Source organism: Hemicordylus capensis, chromosome 12 (assembly GCF_027244095.1).
Source record: "Hemicordylus capensis ecotype Gifberg chromosome 12, rHemCap1.1.pri, whole genome shotgun sequence".
NCBI classification, from domain to species: domain Eukaryota; kingdom Metazoa; phylum Chordata; class Lepidosauria; order Squamata; family Cordylidae; genus Hemicordylus; species Hemicordylus capensis.
In genome coordinates, this window is record NC_069668.1 from 21,237,952 (window position 1) to 21,253,408 (window position 15,457).

Here is a 15,457-nt window from a genome sequence, read left to right on the forward strand (position 1 = left end):
CCAGTGTTGGCTCTCCCAGGGATTTCCAGCGGTTGTTGACAATAACTCCCAGAATCCCCAGCTGTAATGGCTTTTGCTTGGGGATTCTGGGAGTCGTAGTCCACACCATCTGGGAATCCCTGTTTGAGGGAACGCTGGCCGGCACCCTGACCCTCCCGGTTGTCAAAGGCCAAGTAGTATTTTGTTTGGCGAGTTAATATGGAGGGGCATTTCGTGACGCTGAAGTGAGGCACTCCCAGGAAGCCTCTGCCGGGATATTGGGCTGGGTGGGTCTCGAAGCGCTCTGCCCTCCCGTCGCTGGGGGTTGGGGGTATCGCGTTCGGGAGGTGGGCTCCCCACAACAGCCCAGGCCCTTGCCCCCAAATGCCGAGCCTTTGCCTCCTGCCCAAAGATGACTTTGCAGCACCACTCGCTTAGAAGAAAAAGCAGCGGAGGCAGGAGATCCTGGAACACACACACACACACACACACACGCACGTGTGCTAGGCACTGGCTGCTGCAAATTGGACACGGGTCCAAGGCGCGGCCTCCATCCATCGGAGAAGTGGAGGGAGCTCTGCCTTCTGCTCGTTCGGAACCATTGGTCCGCCTGGCTCTGGATTCTCTGCTCTGCCAGGCAGTGGTTCTCCAGGGCCTAGAGTGGCCATCCCCCCCCCCGGGAATTCTGGGTCTCCCCCGGATTTTAAGCATCTCCCCCAGATTGCTGAGCCCACCCAGATCTGCCAGGATTTCAGCTTTCTTTAAAATAAAATAAAAAAGCTAAGCTCTACCCGTTGTAAAAGTGGAGTTACAGAGCAGAACGGGGCCGTTGCCCTCCTGCTCAAGCATTATTTTCAAGCCAATCTGCCAATTAGGCACCCGGATTTCGTACGCCAGAAAAGGGCCATCCTATCCAGGGCTTTGGACAAAGAAGCGTCTCCGCCAGCCCTCCCTGGAGATGCTGGCAGGGTGTGAACCTGGGGCCTTCTCCCTGGAGGGCAGATGCTCTTCATAGGAAGAGAGGAAGCGGCCAGATACTGAGTCAGACCCTTCGTCCAGCTAGCTCAGTATTGTCTACACAGACTGGCAGCGGCTTCTCCAAGGTGGCAGGCAGGAGTCTCTCTCGGCCCGATCTTGGAGATGCTGCCAGGGAGGGAACTGGGGACCTGTAGATGCTCTTCCCGGAGTGGCTCTTCCCAGAGTGGGAATCTCTTCCAGTGCTGCTCACACTCCTAGTCTCCCTTTCATATACAACCAGGGTGGACCCTGCTTAGCTAAGGGGCCCAGTCACGCTTGCTCCCCACAAGACCGGCTCTCCCACTGAGCTCCAGCCACACCCCTTCAGGTGACTGCCTTGCAGCAGACGGCCCTCACAGCGAGTCATCCCCAGTCGAGTCATCCCCAGCATCGCACGTTTCTGTCTGCTGAGTCAGGACCTCGCTCCCTCTCGCTTCGTCTTGCCCACACTGACTGGCAGCAACTTCTCCCAGTCCTTCAAGAGAAAGAGGGAGAGAGAGAGAGAGAAAGAGAGAGAGAGAAAGAGGGAGAGAGAAAGAGAGAGAGAGAGAGAGAGAGAGAGGTGTGCTCCTTGGCCTTGCCCTGTTAAGTTGCATCCTCCATGGTTCTTCTTCTTCGGGGGTCTCCCCTCTAAATCCACCCCACCCAAACACCCCCTGCGCGTCGATTTTATTGCAGCCGAGGTTGAACACAGGACGGAAACTCTGGCCCTTCAGGGTCCTGGCACTGGCACCCAGGGAAGGAGAGCTGGTCTTGCGATAGCGGGCACGAATTGCCCCCTTGATGAAGCAGGGTGTGCCCTGCTTTGCATTTGGATGGGTGGCTTTGTGTGAGCGCTGCAAGATATTTGGGGTAGTGCCTGCTTGCCCGCGCTACCTTGGAGAAGCCACTGCCAGTCTGTGAAGACAATACTGAGCTAGATAGACCAAGGGTCTGACTCAGTATATGGCAGCTTCCTCTGTTCCTATGTTCCTCTTGCATTTGGCAGGCAGGACCCAGCAGGAATGAAGCCACGGCCCCATCTGCTCAAAACGCTGCTGCTTATCCAGGGAAGGAGAAGGCTGATCAAGCTGATCACTCTCTCCTGACTGTTGAGCCAGGCCTTCAGCTCCTCCAAGCCCTGCTCGCTCGCTCACTCAGGCTCCCCACTGATCGACGCAAGCATCGGTTCCAGGCTTTGGCAGAACGGTTGCCAGCAGCAATGAGAGGACGGGCCCAGCCTTCCACCGCAGAAGCCCGGGACCTGCCTCAGTGGTGAGAAGAGCTGCTGGTCTTGGGGTGGGGGGGCACAAGCATGAGTTTGCGAAGCTAACTTTCCCCTTTGCTAAGCAGGGCCTGTCATGGTTTGCATTTGGAGGGGCGACTACCTACGTGTTATGTGGGATATGCCCCTTACGGGACGGGGCCGTAGCTCGGTGGAAGAGCACCTGCATGTTTGGGTGCAGAAGGTTCCCGGTTCCCTCCCTGGCCGCATCTCCCAAGATCAGGCTGGGAGAGACTCCTGCCTGCAGCCTTGGAGAAGCCGCTGCTGCCAGTCTGTGTAGACAGTGCTGAGCTCGATGGACTAAGGGTCTGACTCAGCAGACAGCAGCTTCCTGTGTTAGATGGCATCTTCCCTTGTTCCTATGTAATTGTGCAAACAAAACAATGCCATCTTGTTTTTTCTCTTTTTTTCCTGGGTTAAAATGGGAGGCATCCTTAATTTTAACCTTGCCACAATCTTCCTCTGTATGTGTCAGAATGCACATTACCCGTCCTGTGAGAGGCCACCTTTGTGTCTGCCTCTGGCCATGTATAATTCTGTGGCATCTCTGCCTCTGCAGTGACAAGAGTGACCTTTTTGCTCTGGAAATGGGGCAGGATTTGAGCCACGATTTGAGCAGGGCTTAGAATTGGACCCAGTGGTCCAAGTGAGGTCTGAACGGCACAGAATAGATGGAGACAGTTCCTTCTCATGACCTAGAGACGCTGTGCTCCGGTGAATGCCACCGAAGATTGTATTTGTATTTTTAGCAGCAGCAGCACACGGCCGGCTCATCTGAGGATCACTGGTCCTCGCCGACTCAAGCAAAAAGCCCACAGACTCAAGCACAATGGTTATCATTTTGACCATGCATGGTATCTTTTTTAATTATTATTATTTTCCTCATGCCAAGAAATATAAAGAAAATGATACATCACCTTGCAGGAAAATGGAATAAAAAGAAACCTTGATCCCAAAGAAAGGACACTCCCCCTTGGCAATTCTGACCACCAACATGGAATTTAAAGATGGGCTTAAGAAATGCAAACTTTCCACTTTGACTCCCAAGTGTCTTCTGCCAAGGACGGAGCCATGAGTACGGCTAGCGCATCGGGCATTTTCGCAGTGCAGGATCTAAACCCACTCACATGGATTCCCAGATGTTGTGGACTACAACTCCCAGAACCCCCAAGCAAAGGCCGCTGCTGCTGGGAATTCTGGGAGTTGTAGTCCACAACATCACTGACCCTAATCTCCAGTCCCTGCAAAGGCAGGGCTGGGACCCAGGCGTGCCGGGCTTCCTTGCTTGACCCATTAATTAATACTTGCCTCTTGTCAGGAACGTAGATCTGTGGGTGCATGGCGTTCCGCCATGGTGGCTGGGGTGGGAGTGGTACTCCCGCGACGGGCTGGAGACTCAGCGTTGCTTTCGCCTCCTCCAGGATGAAAACATCCTGTCTCCAAGCAATGGCCCCAGGCTGTCCCAATGTCCAGCTCCGGGGAGCGTTTCGGAGGGCACTTCTACAGGCATGCAAATGTCCGGCTTCTTTCTTTCTTTCTTTTGCATCAAAAGTACAAAAGTCCCCCACAGGAAACCCACCCACCCCCATTTGCTAGGGCATCCAGAGTTGGCGTTGCAGAGAGAGAGAAGCATGCTTTGGACGTTCTCTGCAGCCGATGGGTCTTCTCCTTGGGCTTGTGGGCCCTTGTTCCAGAGCTGGGGGTGCGGAGAAGGTCTGCCTCAGCCAAACCTCTTATGCTCTCCTCCCAAGGAGGAGGATCCTCTGCCGGGCAACGCCTCTCCCACCCCTTCCTCTCTTCCACCCTCATCTTGGTGGGTGGCGTCGGTCAAGCATTCCCAGCCTCCTGCTTTGTCCAGAGGCAGGATCCTCCGTTTTGCTTCCCCGCAAAAGCCAAACCTGTGCTCCAGAAGGGGAGGGGAGAAAATGCAAGTGCCCCCTCTGTCCGAGGGGACAGGGCCTCCCACTCCAAAGCCCTCCTTTGCAGTTGCTCAGAGCTGGAAGACCCCTACGAAGGCAGGAGGCATCCACACAGCCCTCGGCTCATGCTTTCAGGATCCCTGGAAGAGAAGGAGGCCAAGGATGAGTCGCAAGGGAGCCGCTTTTGGTGAGGCGTTAGGAAGGATTCCCTAACTGTAAGGGCTGTTGGACAGTGGGACTGCCTGCCTCATGGAATTGGTTTCCAGACAGAGGCTGGACAGGGATGCTGGAGCAGGAGCTTAGACTAGGACGCTCGAATTCGCTGGTGACAATTCTTACGGGCCAACGTCAGCATGGGACAGAATGCCCCTGTAAGGTCATGAGGACTAGTTGTGCCCCACTCGTTTCTGTGGGCATCACCGTGCATGTGAGCCAAGAACTGCAAGTGGGAGGCACCACACAAGGAGAGGCATTCCCCCATTGCTCTCACAGCGAATGCCTCTTTCTGTTCCAGCTCCCTCGCCATCTTGGTTGACCTCCTCCAAGCCCTTTCCAGGGCATCAACATCCTTCTTAAAATGCAGGGCCTCAAACCGGACCGTGAAAGAAGAGGCATTCCCTTTTGCTGTCACGTGGGGTTCGGTGCCTCTCCTAAAGGGCCATTTCTGTGGCAGACACCTGTGCTATAAACACGAAATGAGGCGGGCTCTTCTCCTTCCCAGCTCTCGTCTCCGCCCCATGCAGGTGGAATCGGTGAACTAAAACTCATTAGATTAACCTACTGAGATGCCTCTCATCGGGGGGCTAGCCCCCACACTGTGGGCTTGTCAGAGACCCTCCCGGCTTGGAAACCCGGGCAGAGTGGAGCCCCCCGGCCTCTCCAACGGCCCCGAGACAGAGTGGGCGCCTACCTGTAAAGTTAATCACACAGATGACGATTATGACGAAGCCCAGCACGATGGAGAGGATGCCGAGGAACCTGGCCACGCGCCCCAGCCTCCAGGCGCCGTCCACATCCCCTTGCTGATTGGAGTTCCTGGACTGGCCGGAGGAGAAGAAAGAGAGGACCGGTTACGCTCAGCCCTCTTCCCCCTGGCCTTCGGGTTTCATGGGGCTGGAAGGCGCCATGAAGGGGTGTCCCAACACACGCAGGCCACACCAGATCTCCTTCGGCTTCTCCAGGCCCAGCTGCTTCCTCACAGGACTTGGCTCCAGACCCCTCTCCCATCTTTGCTGCTCCCCTCTGAACCCACTCCTGTTTTTCAGTCCTCGCAGGGCCCCCCAAAACGCAGGGCCCCCAAACTGGCCCAGGATTCCAAGTGAGGCCTGATCGGTGCAGAATAGGAAGCTGCCGAGTCAGAGCCTTGGTCCCACCTGCCTGAGTATTGTCGGCACTGACTGGCAGCCGCTCTCTGGGGTTACAAGCAGGAGTCTCTCCTAGCTGTACCTGGAGAGAACCTGGGCCATTCTGCATGCCAAGCAGAGGTTTGCCCACGGCGGGCGCTGTGGCCCCATCCCCTTTGAAGCTGCTGCCCACTGAGTCAGTCTCTTGGTCCATCCAGCTCAGTATTGTCTACACTGACTGGCAGCAGCTCTCTAGCGTTTCAGGGAGAAGACTTTCTCAGTCCTTCCTGGGGATGCTGTCACGCATTGAATCTGGGACCTTCTGCATTCAAGCAGGCAGATGCTCTTCCACTGAACTACGGCCCCACCCCCTAAAGGGAATATCTTACAGCACTCGCATGTCGCCTCCCATCCAAATGCAAACCAAGGCACACCCTGCTTAGCACAAGAGACAATCCATATTGGCTGCCACTAGACCAGCTCTCCTCGCTGAGAGCGGAATGACTTGGCCATTCCAGTTACTGGGGGGACTTGGTTCTGCTGCCCATCTCTCCGCCTAGGCTCTCTCACTGGCTCGTTGTGGGGCTAAAAGCCGGGAGCAGCGTCTACCACCCTGAGCTCCCTGGAGGCAAGACGAGACCCACTCACCATTGCAATCGCAATACAGCCCTTCTCTCATTTCACGGCACTATTAAGTTAATGCGACAGCAACGAGCCGATGAGGGATCAGCCTTGAAGCAGACTGAAAAGCCAGGCGAGGACTCTTAATGGAGCTCCGCGCCTGCTCTGGGCGGTGCCCCTCTGTGGGTTTCCCGAGCGGCGGGGGAGCAGTCTGCCTAGAGAGCAGGAGGCTGTTGGTTCGAATCCCCGCTGGTGTGTTTCCCAGGAAACCCCGATATCGGGCCGCAGCGATCTAGGAAGGTGCTGAAAGGCATCCTCTCATACTGCGCGGGGGGAGGCAATGGTCAACCCTTCCTGTATTCTACCAAAGAAACCCACAGGGCTCTGAGGGGGCGCCAGGAGTCGACACCACACCAACTCGAAGGCACAACCTCTTTCCACCTTGGAGCAACGGAGGAGTACCATGGACAGCTCCCTGCAAGAATCCACCTTTCCCTAGCCTGGCTGTTGTCATCTCCCGGCATGCAAGCAAGGGGATGCCGAAACGGGCACACCTTGTATTCTGTCTCTTCAGCGGATCCCGTCTTACAGAGCTTTGCTTTAGCCAACGCTCCATCCTTTTCTGCCCCCAAGCTTGTTTCAGCCCCCCTAATCAGACTGGGGCAAGCGTGCACGATCACCCCTTTGCATTCCATGCTGGTGAATCCAGGAAGAGACGCCACCCCTCTGGCTCTGCACTCATAAGCTGAGGGGCAGGGCGGGGGGATTCCTAGAAAGTTAGCATTTGGGAGGGGCTCTGGAGGTCTTCTAGTCTGACCCCTTGTTCAGCATAGGGAAGTTGCAGACGTGCATCCAGAAGTTCCTTGGTGTTCTCAAGTGCCAACCAGGGCAAAGGGAGAGGGGGAACAAGGGCTCCCGGCCCATTCTGTCCTCACCATGCACAATTTTGGAACATAGGGAGCTGCTGTATACCGAGTCAGACCTTTGGTCCATCTGGCTCAGTACTGTCAATCCAGACCGGCAGTGGCTTCTCCCAGGTTGCAGGCAAGAATCTCTCTCAGCCCGATCTTGGAGATTTTGCCAGGGAAGGAACTTGGGACCTGGATGCTCTTCTCAGAGTGGCTCTATCCCTTGAAGGGAAGATCTTACAAAGCTCACACCTCAAGTCTCCCATTCACCTGCAACCAGGGTGGACCCTGCTTAGCTAAGGGGACAAGTCAGGCTTGCGACCACGAGACCAGCTCTCCTCCACATTCCAAAAGTGCCTGATTTCATACACTTCTGTCGTGCCCCACTTTACATCATCCCCTTTGCCCCCCCAAACTGAAGAACCCCCAAATGCTTCTGCCTTTCCTCTTTGGGAAGGGGTTCCAGCCCTGTGGTCATTTTGCTGCCCCTTTTTGGCTCCCCCTTTACAGAGACCAAATCTCCTTTCGCTGGGGCCAAAACTGAGCCCTGCGTTGCTGTCCGAAGGAAGACAATGCCTCTGAGCATGCAAAGAATGCCCTTCCTTTATCCTACTGCCTGCTCCCACAGACCGCCAGAGATGGAGGGCGATGCCCTTCGTCCTCGGCTGTGGCTTGAACCCCAGCACCTCTTGATTTGGAAACTGGAGTTGGGGAGGGCTGTTCCTTGCCCCCTCCCTCCCCTCCCTGCTTCAGCTGGGTAGGCCAAGATTGCCGCCAGATCTGCAGGGATCTCCACTTGCCAGCAGGCAGTTCCGCCGGCCCAGAAAGCTCAGCTTCCCAGTCCCCAAAGCCAACCCCAGATCCTGCTGGCTTCGTTCTCAGCACGTGGCATTCCAGGCTCTTTGTGGGGTCCGACAGAAAAAGCCAGCGAGAAAAGCTTGCATCTCTGAATTAGCTTTGTGGCTGGTCGGGCGGCCCCAGCATCAGCCTGGACCCCACGGCTGAGGGCCCCTTGGCTAGGCGAAAGCACCTCTAGAACTTCAAAGTGAGAGAGAGCGACACAGTTGCACGGGTGTGTGTATCTGCGTGTGTGTCTCGGGAGAGGGAAGATGGCAATGATTTATGCCTCTCGTTTGCAAAAGGGGATGAAGGTCCCCAGTTCCCTCCCTGGCGGCCTCTCCATGAGCGGGCTGAGAGAGACTCCTGCCTGCCACCGGGGAGACGCCGTGGCTGCCAGCCTGGGTCGACAGTCCTGAGCTCGAGGGCCCAAGGGTCTGACTCCGTATATGGCAGCTGCCTATGTTCCTCACCGCCCACCACCAACCCACCCCTGGAGAGGAACGGGCTTGCTTAACCCAGCAGGGAAATCTACGGTTTTTAAAAAGGGACTTTGCGCCTCTCTACCTTGAAAGGCTGATCTTTTTACCTTGAATGGGACTGATTCCCCCCCCCCCGCCCGCCCCAAGAAAGAAATTCTGTCGGGGTAGCAGAGCTCTTGAAGGCATGGCCGGGCGAGGTCTTTGGGCCATGCCGGCCAGCGCCAGGGAGGGGGCTTCTCTCCCTGATTCTGAGTTGCTGGGGACGAGAAGCACCCCCCGCCGCCGCCCAAGTCCAGGAGCAGCTCTGCTCTGGAGAGGGGGCGCCTGCCTGCGGCTTTCACAAGCCCGGGAGCTGATCTCGTAGAGCAAACATGCATTGTCCCCTTTGCTGAGCCAGGCCTGTCCTGGTCTGCATTTGGATGGGAGACTAAACGGGAAGAACACTGGTTCCAAGCCCCGCGCTCATATCTCCAAGGCAGGACGGAGAGAGACTCCTTGGAGAAGCCGCTGCCAGTCTGCGCAGGCCATCCCGAGCAAGGTGGACCCAGGGCCGGACTCGGTAGAAGGCACTCCGGGCCAGCGGGAGGGAGACCCTGCTAGGCCGCCCCCGGCGCCCCGCGGACTCACCAGGATGGAGAAGACGAGGGCGAGGATGCTGACGGGCCAGACGGGGCAGAAGCAGGAGAGGATGGCCAGCAGCAGGTAGTCGGGCGAGGCGCGGCCGGCCTCCTGCAGGTTGGAGGTGGTGGCGGTGGACGAGGCGCGCCCCAGGCTGAGCCTCGACGGGGAGAGCTGGCCCTCTCCCTGGGAGCCGGCGCGGCGGCAGGGAGGGCTGTGGCGGCCGTTGCTGGCCGCCAGCGGCTCGCCCGACAAGGACTTGGCCATCGCCGGGGGGGCCCCGTTGTTGCAGCCGCCGCCCGCCCGCAGCAGCAGCTGCTGGTTCTCCTGCGCCTCGGCCGGCGCCTTCTCCAGCAGCTGCCCGTCCGCGCTGGTGGCCATGGCTCTGGCTAGACGCCCATCAGCCTAGGCAGGGAGCGGCGGCAGCGCGTTCTGCTGGGGCGCCCGCCCGTCCGCTGGGACGGCTCGTCTCCTCTTCCTCCTCGGCCGCTCTGCCGCCCCTCCTGCTCGCCTCCTTCCAGCCACGCCTCGCTCCCCTCCGCGGCGCTGCTGCTCGCCTCCTTCCCTCCAGGCGCCCTTTGGCAACTTTGCGCACAGGCTGCCAGCTCAGGCAGAGGCGCTGAGCTCACAGGGGAGGAGCCAGGCCCGGCCCTGTTGTCTTGATCGCCGCAGGCGCGGGGCGCCGGCAGCAGCAGGCACCGGGCAGAGGCTGCTGAGCGTGCTGGGCGGCCCTAGACTAAGGCAGGCAGCGGGCACTTCTGGGCCTCCCACGAGAGCGCCGGGCGCCCAAACGAAGCCGCCTTGTCAGAGCCCCCCACCCCACCCGCCGCCAGTGCCAGGCAGACAGATGCGCTGTGGTGGCTCAGAGAGCTGGGGGGTGGGGTGTAGGAGGTCTCCAGTGGCAGGGATTCCTCCTGGCGACAGCGTCTGGGGATCAAACAGGGGGGCTTGCCCATGGAGGATCGGGACCTGGTGGCAGCATCATGCTTAAGGGAATGCCCAGCAAGGGCGAGGGCAGGTAGGTAGGTGGGAAATGCATGCCGCTGAGCACCCCTTCCCCCAGCTGGGAGGGACCCTGTTTGCACCCTTGTGCAGCTGGACCTGCCTTGGGTGGGGAGGGGCTCCTGGCTCCTTCATAGCCCCCCTTCCTCCATTTGCAGCCAGCATTTGCTGGTCCAGCAGCTCCGTTCCTGGCCTTGCTGAACCCAAATAAGGCCACACAAGGAAAGGCAGCAGATCACGGAGCTGGGCGTGTTTCTCGGGATCGGGACCTCTGGAGGGTCGTAGCACCCCAGCTGTACATGTAGGGCTCCCTGGAGCTCAGGACTGTGACAGCCGCCAGCCCCGGGCCCCATTCTCTGGCCAGCACCACTGTGGGGTCCTGCAAGCCCCAGCCCCAATTCTCAGCTGCTCTTCAGCACCACCGCTGCCAGTGGCTGAGACTGGTACTGCGCTGGGCAGCGGCCATCCCAGCAAGGATCAGGTGACGCAAGGCGCCAATAAAATCTCCTTTGGCACTCTAAAGCTGCTGACTCTGGCCTGACTTTTTATTAGTCTGAGCAGCTTGTCACTCAGGAGCAGAAGGCTTGGTTCCTTTCCCGGTTTTTCTGCCTGCTTGTGGGACTCTTCCTCCCTCCCTCCCTCTCTTTCTTCCAGGTCATGCGCCCATTTTTGTCTCTCTCAAAGTTTTTACTGCAAAAGAGACATTTCAGCTCTAATGTATACTCAGACCAAGTTTGTTAATTTTCTCCATAAATGCCTGCCTTGCATAATAGCAACCCGACACCGCCAGAGTAACACTGATGAGACAATCAAGATTTAAAAGAAAAATTCATGTTTATTTTCATTTGCTTCCTGCAAGAAGGCAAGGTTTTGCTTTCTGTAAGAATAATTTGCCTCCTGCAAGAAGCTGTCCTGTCAGGCCTCTCTCGGTGAGTTTGGTGCCACCACAGAGAAGGCCGTGACTGATTTCTCAAGCAGAGGTCATGAGGTTCAAAGCCTCCCCAGCTGATCTCCCTGAGGAGCTGCAAGACACAAGCAATGCTTCGTATTTGGGCACAGAAATACCTGCGGGGTCGCGTCGCAGCTGATGCTCGAAGTGGTCCGTGCTGGCGTGCCCGTAATGGTGCGTTAACTAAGGCAGGGACAGGGGGCATTGATTTCTAGAGAGGTCTCTCGGCTCTCCGCTTCCGCCGACTTTGGTAGGGCATGGATTTGAGAGGATGGTCTTGGGTGTGATAGATGAGGCTCGTGGGAAGTGGCCGTGAGTCTTGCGTAGCCAAGGATTCGAAAAAGCCGCTGCTGGGAAGCCCCAGGACTGGGGGGGGGGGGAGAGATGGAGAACAATTTAAAAGCAAATATAGAGAACCTCCCAGGAGTGGGAGTGGGGGTATCCTCTGCCCACCGAGCACCGCAGACCTCACCGCTCTGCTCCAAGGCATCTGGTTATTGTTATTCGGGACTGTCCATCCAGGAGTTGAGATCCAGCTGTGTACGCTGCCTTTTCTTGTCCCTCTTGACTTGAGGATTTCCAAAGTGAGGTCTTTCCCCCATCTCGCCTCCTTGCCCACGGGCGCGATTTCAGGATTTGGAGATGGAACGGAGTCATTGCAAGCTGCTTTATACAGAGTCTGGCCCTTGGCCCGGCTAGCTCAGGGCTGTCTGCACTGACTGGCAGCGGCTCTCCAAGGTTCCAGACCGAGGGTCTTTCCTGGCCCTACCTGGAGAAGCTGCCTGAGAGCTTGAGTGTGCCGGGCAGGGGTTCTGCCACTGAGCTACGGAAGGGATCCCAAAGGGCTATTCTAAACTCCCCCCCCCCACTCAGTTCAGCATACCTGGCAGATGACCCTTCTGTCTCTGCTCGAAAACCTCCAGCACAGGAGAGCACACCTCTTCATGAGGCAGGCGGTTCCACTGTCCACTGGCTCTTAGGGAATCCCGGCCTGAACCTCCTTCCTTGTCCTTCCAAACCAGGGGCTCCAGGAACGTCTGAGTCCGTGAAGCGACTCTGCCTTTGCCTTGACTCGTGGTCCCCTTCTGCTTGGGGGCCCTTGGCTTCACTCCAGCCCCCCACCCCTCACTTTCAAGCACAGAGATTTCCCTAGCGGCCAGGAATCCCCTCGCCTCTCATTTGAAGATTGGGAAAGAGCACGTCCCACCTGCATGGGGTTTGATGCCTTTTCCAGAGTCTACATTCCTGCTCGCGACTGCAACCTTGCCCGGTCCAGGCTGCTTCGAGTGTATTTAGGGGGGACGAACACCCCTTCCGCCCCATTGCCGTGGCTGAACAGGCTTCACAAACTCCTCCCGGGATCGGTGTAGGAGTGTCCCCGTTTTAGACTTTTCTCGCAAGCGAGGTGTGCCAGAAGGGCGTGCCTCTGCCAGTTCCCGGTTTTGGGTCTGTGGTGGAAGAATCCCAGCCGCTCCGACATCCCGGCACATCCTCCAGTTCTGTGCTCCGGTCCCACTTTGCTGATTTCGAGCTCTGGAGCGAGGCGGACGGCGGGTGTGGAGTGCCACCTTGTGGACCGGAGAAAGCATATTTTGTGACATCCACCCAACACACACACACACACACACACGGGTGGACAGCCTGAGGCTCTTGTGCTGTGACTCGGCTACAACCCCCATCCATCCAGCTCCCTTTGATCCATCCTGTATCCCGTGCAGCTGTGGATGGTGGGTTTTGTAGTCCTGCAGATTGGCCCTCTCTGGCCGACGCGGTCACCTGGCGGTCTCTCCCCCTCGTCTCTCCCCCGCCCGGCGCTTTCCAAATTACACACTGTCCGGCAGTAAAATGCTTCGGCTGGGCCGGATCATTGTTCAAAACATGAAGAGCTTCCACGAACCCCCTGGACAACAGGAAATCCAGCTTGCTTTCTCCTTCAGCACGCATGCCATGTTGTCGGACTAAAGCGCAAGCTTAAAATCCGAAAGCAAGCATCAGAAATGTGAGTGGCACCTTGCTGACAACGCAGGGACTGCGGTGTCGAAACACAGGCAGTACAGAAACACATTTAACAGACACACACCGACACTGTTGTAGCATGTAACTGGAAAGCAACTGGGCCTAGTCAGTGTTCTGCCTAATAGTGTGCCGTCGAGTCGGTGTCGACTCCTGGCAATCACAGAGCCCTGTGGTTTTCTTTTGGATTGAATCCAGGAGGGGTTGACCATGGCCTCCTCCCACGCAGTATGAAATGATGATGCCTTTAAGCACCTTCCTACATCCCTGCTGCCCGATATCGGTGTTTCCCATAGCCTGGGAAACAGACCAGCGGGAATTTGAACCGGCAACCTCTGGCTTGCTATAGATCCTGGATAGAGTCATATATAGATTAATGGCTTAAAAGGTAAAGGTGTACAACCTCTGGCTTGCTAGTCAAGCCATTTCCCCGCTGCGCCGTTAGGTGGCGTTCTGCATGATACAGAGAACAAGACAGATTGAAATGCTCTCCGCTCTGTCTAATGAAGACTTCTGTGGAACTCACAGGCTTGCATATCTCGTGGCAGCCGACATGGTTCAGACTCAAAGACTTTCCTCTCTCTCTCTCCCTGTTCTTTGGCGACTGAAGTGTCGCACCCCTGAATACCTAGAATATAAGAACAGCCCTGCTGGATCAGGCCCAAAAAGGCCCATCTAGTCCAGCTTCCTGTTTCCCACAGTGGCCCACCAGACCTGCTGGCTGCAGGCAGGAGATGAAGGAGGTAGCCTCTAGCCATCAGGGCTAGTAGCCACTGATAGACCCTGCTTTGCAGTGGGTGGCAAGATCAGATGAGTCCCCCCCAACCATTTGGGGACTGTACCTGCCTCTCCAAAGGTCCACTGAGGAGGGAGTTCTCACTTTGAAACACAAAACTGCTTTGTCTGCGATGTCAACGGTGACGACAATACAGCCGTTGCACAGATAAGTATGTCGAGATCTCGTGGCCCACAGGTCAAGTTGTGCCAGGGGTCACCAAGACTCAGCCGTTCAACAGATCCGGAGACAGGTCCTGTAAGAAGGGGAGTCCGAGGGCCTCTGAACATGTGCAGGCTACCCTGACCCTCCCGACCGCCGTTCTGCCCTGCCACACTCAGAAGGGAAGAGGAGAGGTCCCAAGGGACCACTGCCCCAGCGACCACAAAGGCAGTGTTCTAAACAAATTTTAAAAGTGATGCTTTCATCGATCTTTGGCTTTGTTCTATCTGTCCGTGCTGTCCTGCCTGGCCCATGGTGGGACCCTCGTGCCTGCCGCTATGTCTCAAAACGCTGAGATTCCACGCCTGACTGGGCCAGCGCACTGCCCTCTCCGCGGCCCCTGCAAGCCACAGGTCGACACCCGGCACAGTTCAATCACACTCTGACTCGCCATTGGATGCAGACGGGCGATGGAGGGTTCCCGTGGGTCTGAAGAAGAGCCAGGCTGCGGTGCGAATTCTGCTGCCTCCAGAGAATCCCCTGTGGAGCACGGCGGGTGCGACCCTCCGCGTCGCGGACCCCTCTCGAAAGACTCGAGCAGTCAGCAGCAGCGGGTGGTCCCGGGAAGTTCTCCTCTGGATGAGTCTGACCAGGGAGCCTGCCTGTCAGAACGCAACCCCAGACTATTAACAGGGAAGGAGCCAAGGTGTGTGTGGGGGGTGCTCTGTTACGATCAGAGTGTGGACCCCCGCCCCTTTAAAACAAAAAACAAATTGGTGCAGACATTAAAAGCCAGGGTTTCCCAAAGCCGCCTGTACCTTTTTTTTTTTAGCTGAGCAGGACCCGCCCCCCCGTCCGGGCTGTGTCCAATCCAACCTCAAGCTCCCGGGCGTGGCTTCTCCCCATCAGGACAGGGGTGGAGAGGGCTGGTAGCCAGTTCCCTCCAAGAATCCGTGCTCCCAGGAGAACAGCCTGGAAGGGCTGCGGGGGTAAGAGGCCGGGCCGGGCCTAGCACTGCCCTCTTGGGGACGCTCGTAGAACTGCTGGAGAGCCGCAGCCGCGGGCAAGCGCTTGCCACAAGCCGGAGACGGAGTGCCGGGTGGAAACACCGGCGCGTCACTGTGCCCAGACGCCAGTGGTGGCTGGAAGGGAGCAGCATGACTGGCCCTGAAGTCCCCCTCGCCAAAGGGCCCGCGGCACTCGGCGTGGGCACAGGACCCCCGTGGCGTGGGGCCAGAGTGCAGAGACCTGGAGAGGGAGGCGATGCGGTGGATGGCCCTCCGCAAGGTGGCGATCTTGGAGAGCCGCTTGCCCCCGAGGTCGTGCTTGAGGGCCAGCTGCAGGGCGTTGAAGGCTTGGTTGTAGTCCAGGATCTGCTTGCGCTCCCGGATGTTGGCGGCCATGCGTCGGGCCTTGGAGCGCACCGGCCTGGGCTTGCACCGGGGCTTGGCCTCCTCTTTCTGGCCGGGGAGGCGGGCCCCCCGCCCGGACCCCCCGCAGAGCTCTCCTCCCCAGACGGGAGGCTCCTCGGGGCGGCTGGCACCCCTCGCGGGAGCCGAGCTGGGCAT

At 57.8% G+C, this 15,457-nt stretch overlaps 2 protein-coding genes across 2 annotated transcripts; both read right to left on the reverse strand.

Moving 5' to 3' along the window:
* Nucleotides 1–3,080: 3,080 nt before the first annotated feature.
* On the reverse strand, nucleotides 3,081–9,701 carry LOC128336046 (trafficking regulator of GLUT4 1-like). Its single transcript, XM_053275176.1, has 3 exons — nucleotides 8,998–9,701; nucleotides 5,090–5,219; nucleotides 3,081–4,319 (listed from the first exon to the last, which is right to left on the reverse strand). Exons 1-3 carry the CDS (start codon nucleotides 9,367–9,369, stop codon nucleotides 4,303–4,305), a joined length of 519 nt encoding a protein of 172 aa, XP_053131151.1. The 5' UTR covers nucleotides 9,370–9,701; the 3' UTR covers nucleotides 3,081–4,302.
* Nucleotides 9,702–14,794: 5,093 nt separating this feature from the next.
* On the reverse strand, nucleotides 14,795–15,457 carry BHLHA9 (basic helix-loop-helix family member a9). The gene has a single exon (XM_053275340.1). It carries the CDS (start codon nucleotides 15,455–15,457, stop codon nucleotides 14,795–14,797), a length of 663 nt encoding a protein of 220 aa, XP_053131315.1.

Bases quoted from the DNA above. Each gene is read 5' to 3' on its own strand.
- LOC128336046 (XM_053275176.1), bottom strand. From the start codon at position 9,369: ATGGCCACCAGCGCGGACGGGCAGCTGCTGGAGAAGGCGCCGGCCGAG. The intron at 5,220-8,997 runs GTGAGTCCGCGG...TCCTCCGGCCAG, and splicing joins CCCTCGTCTTCTCCATCCTG to TCCAGGAACTCCAATCAGCA.
- BHLHA9 (XM_053275340.1), bottom strand. From the start codon at position 15,457: ATGCCCAGCTCGGCTCCCGCGAGGGGTGCCAGCCGCCCCGAGGAGCCT.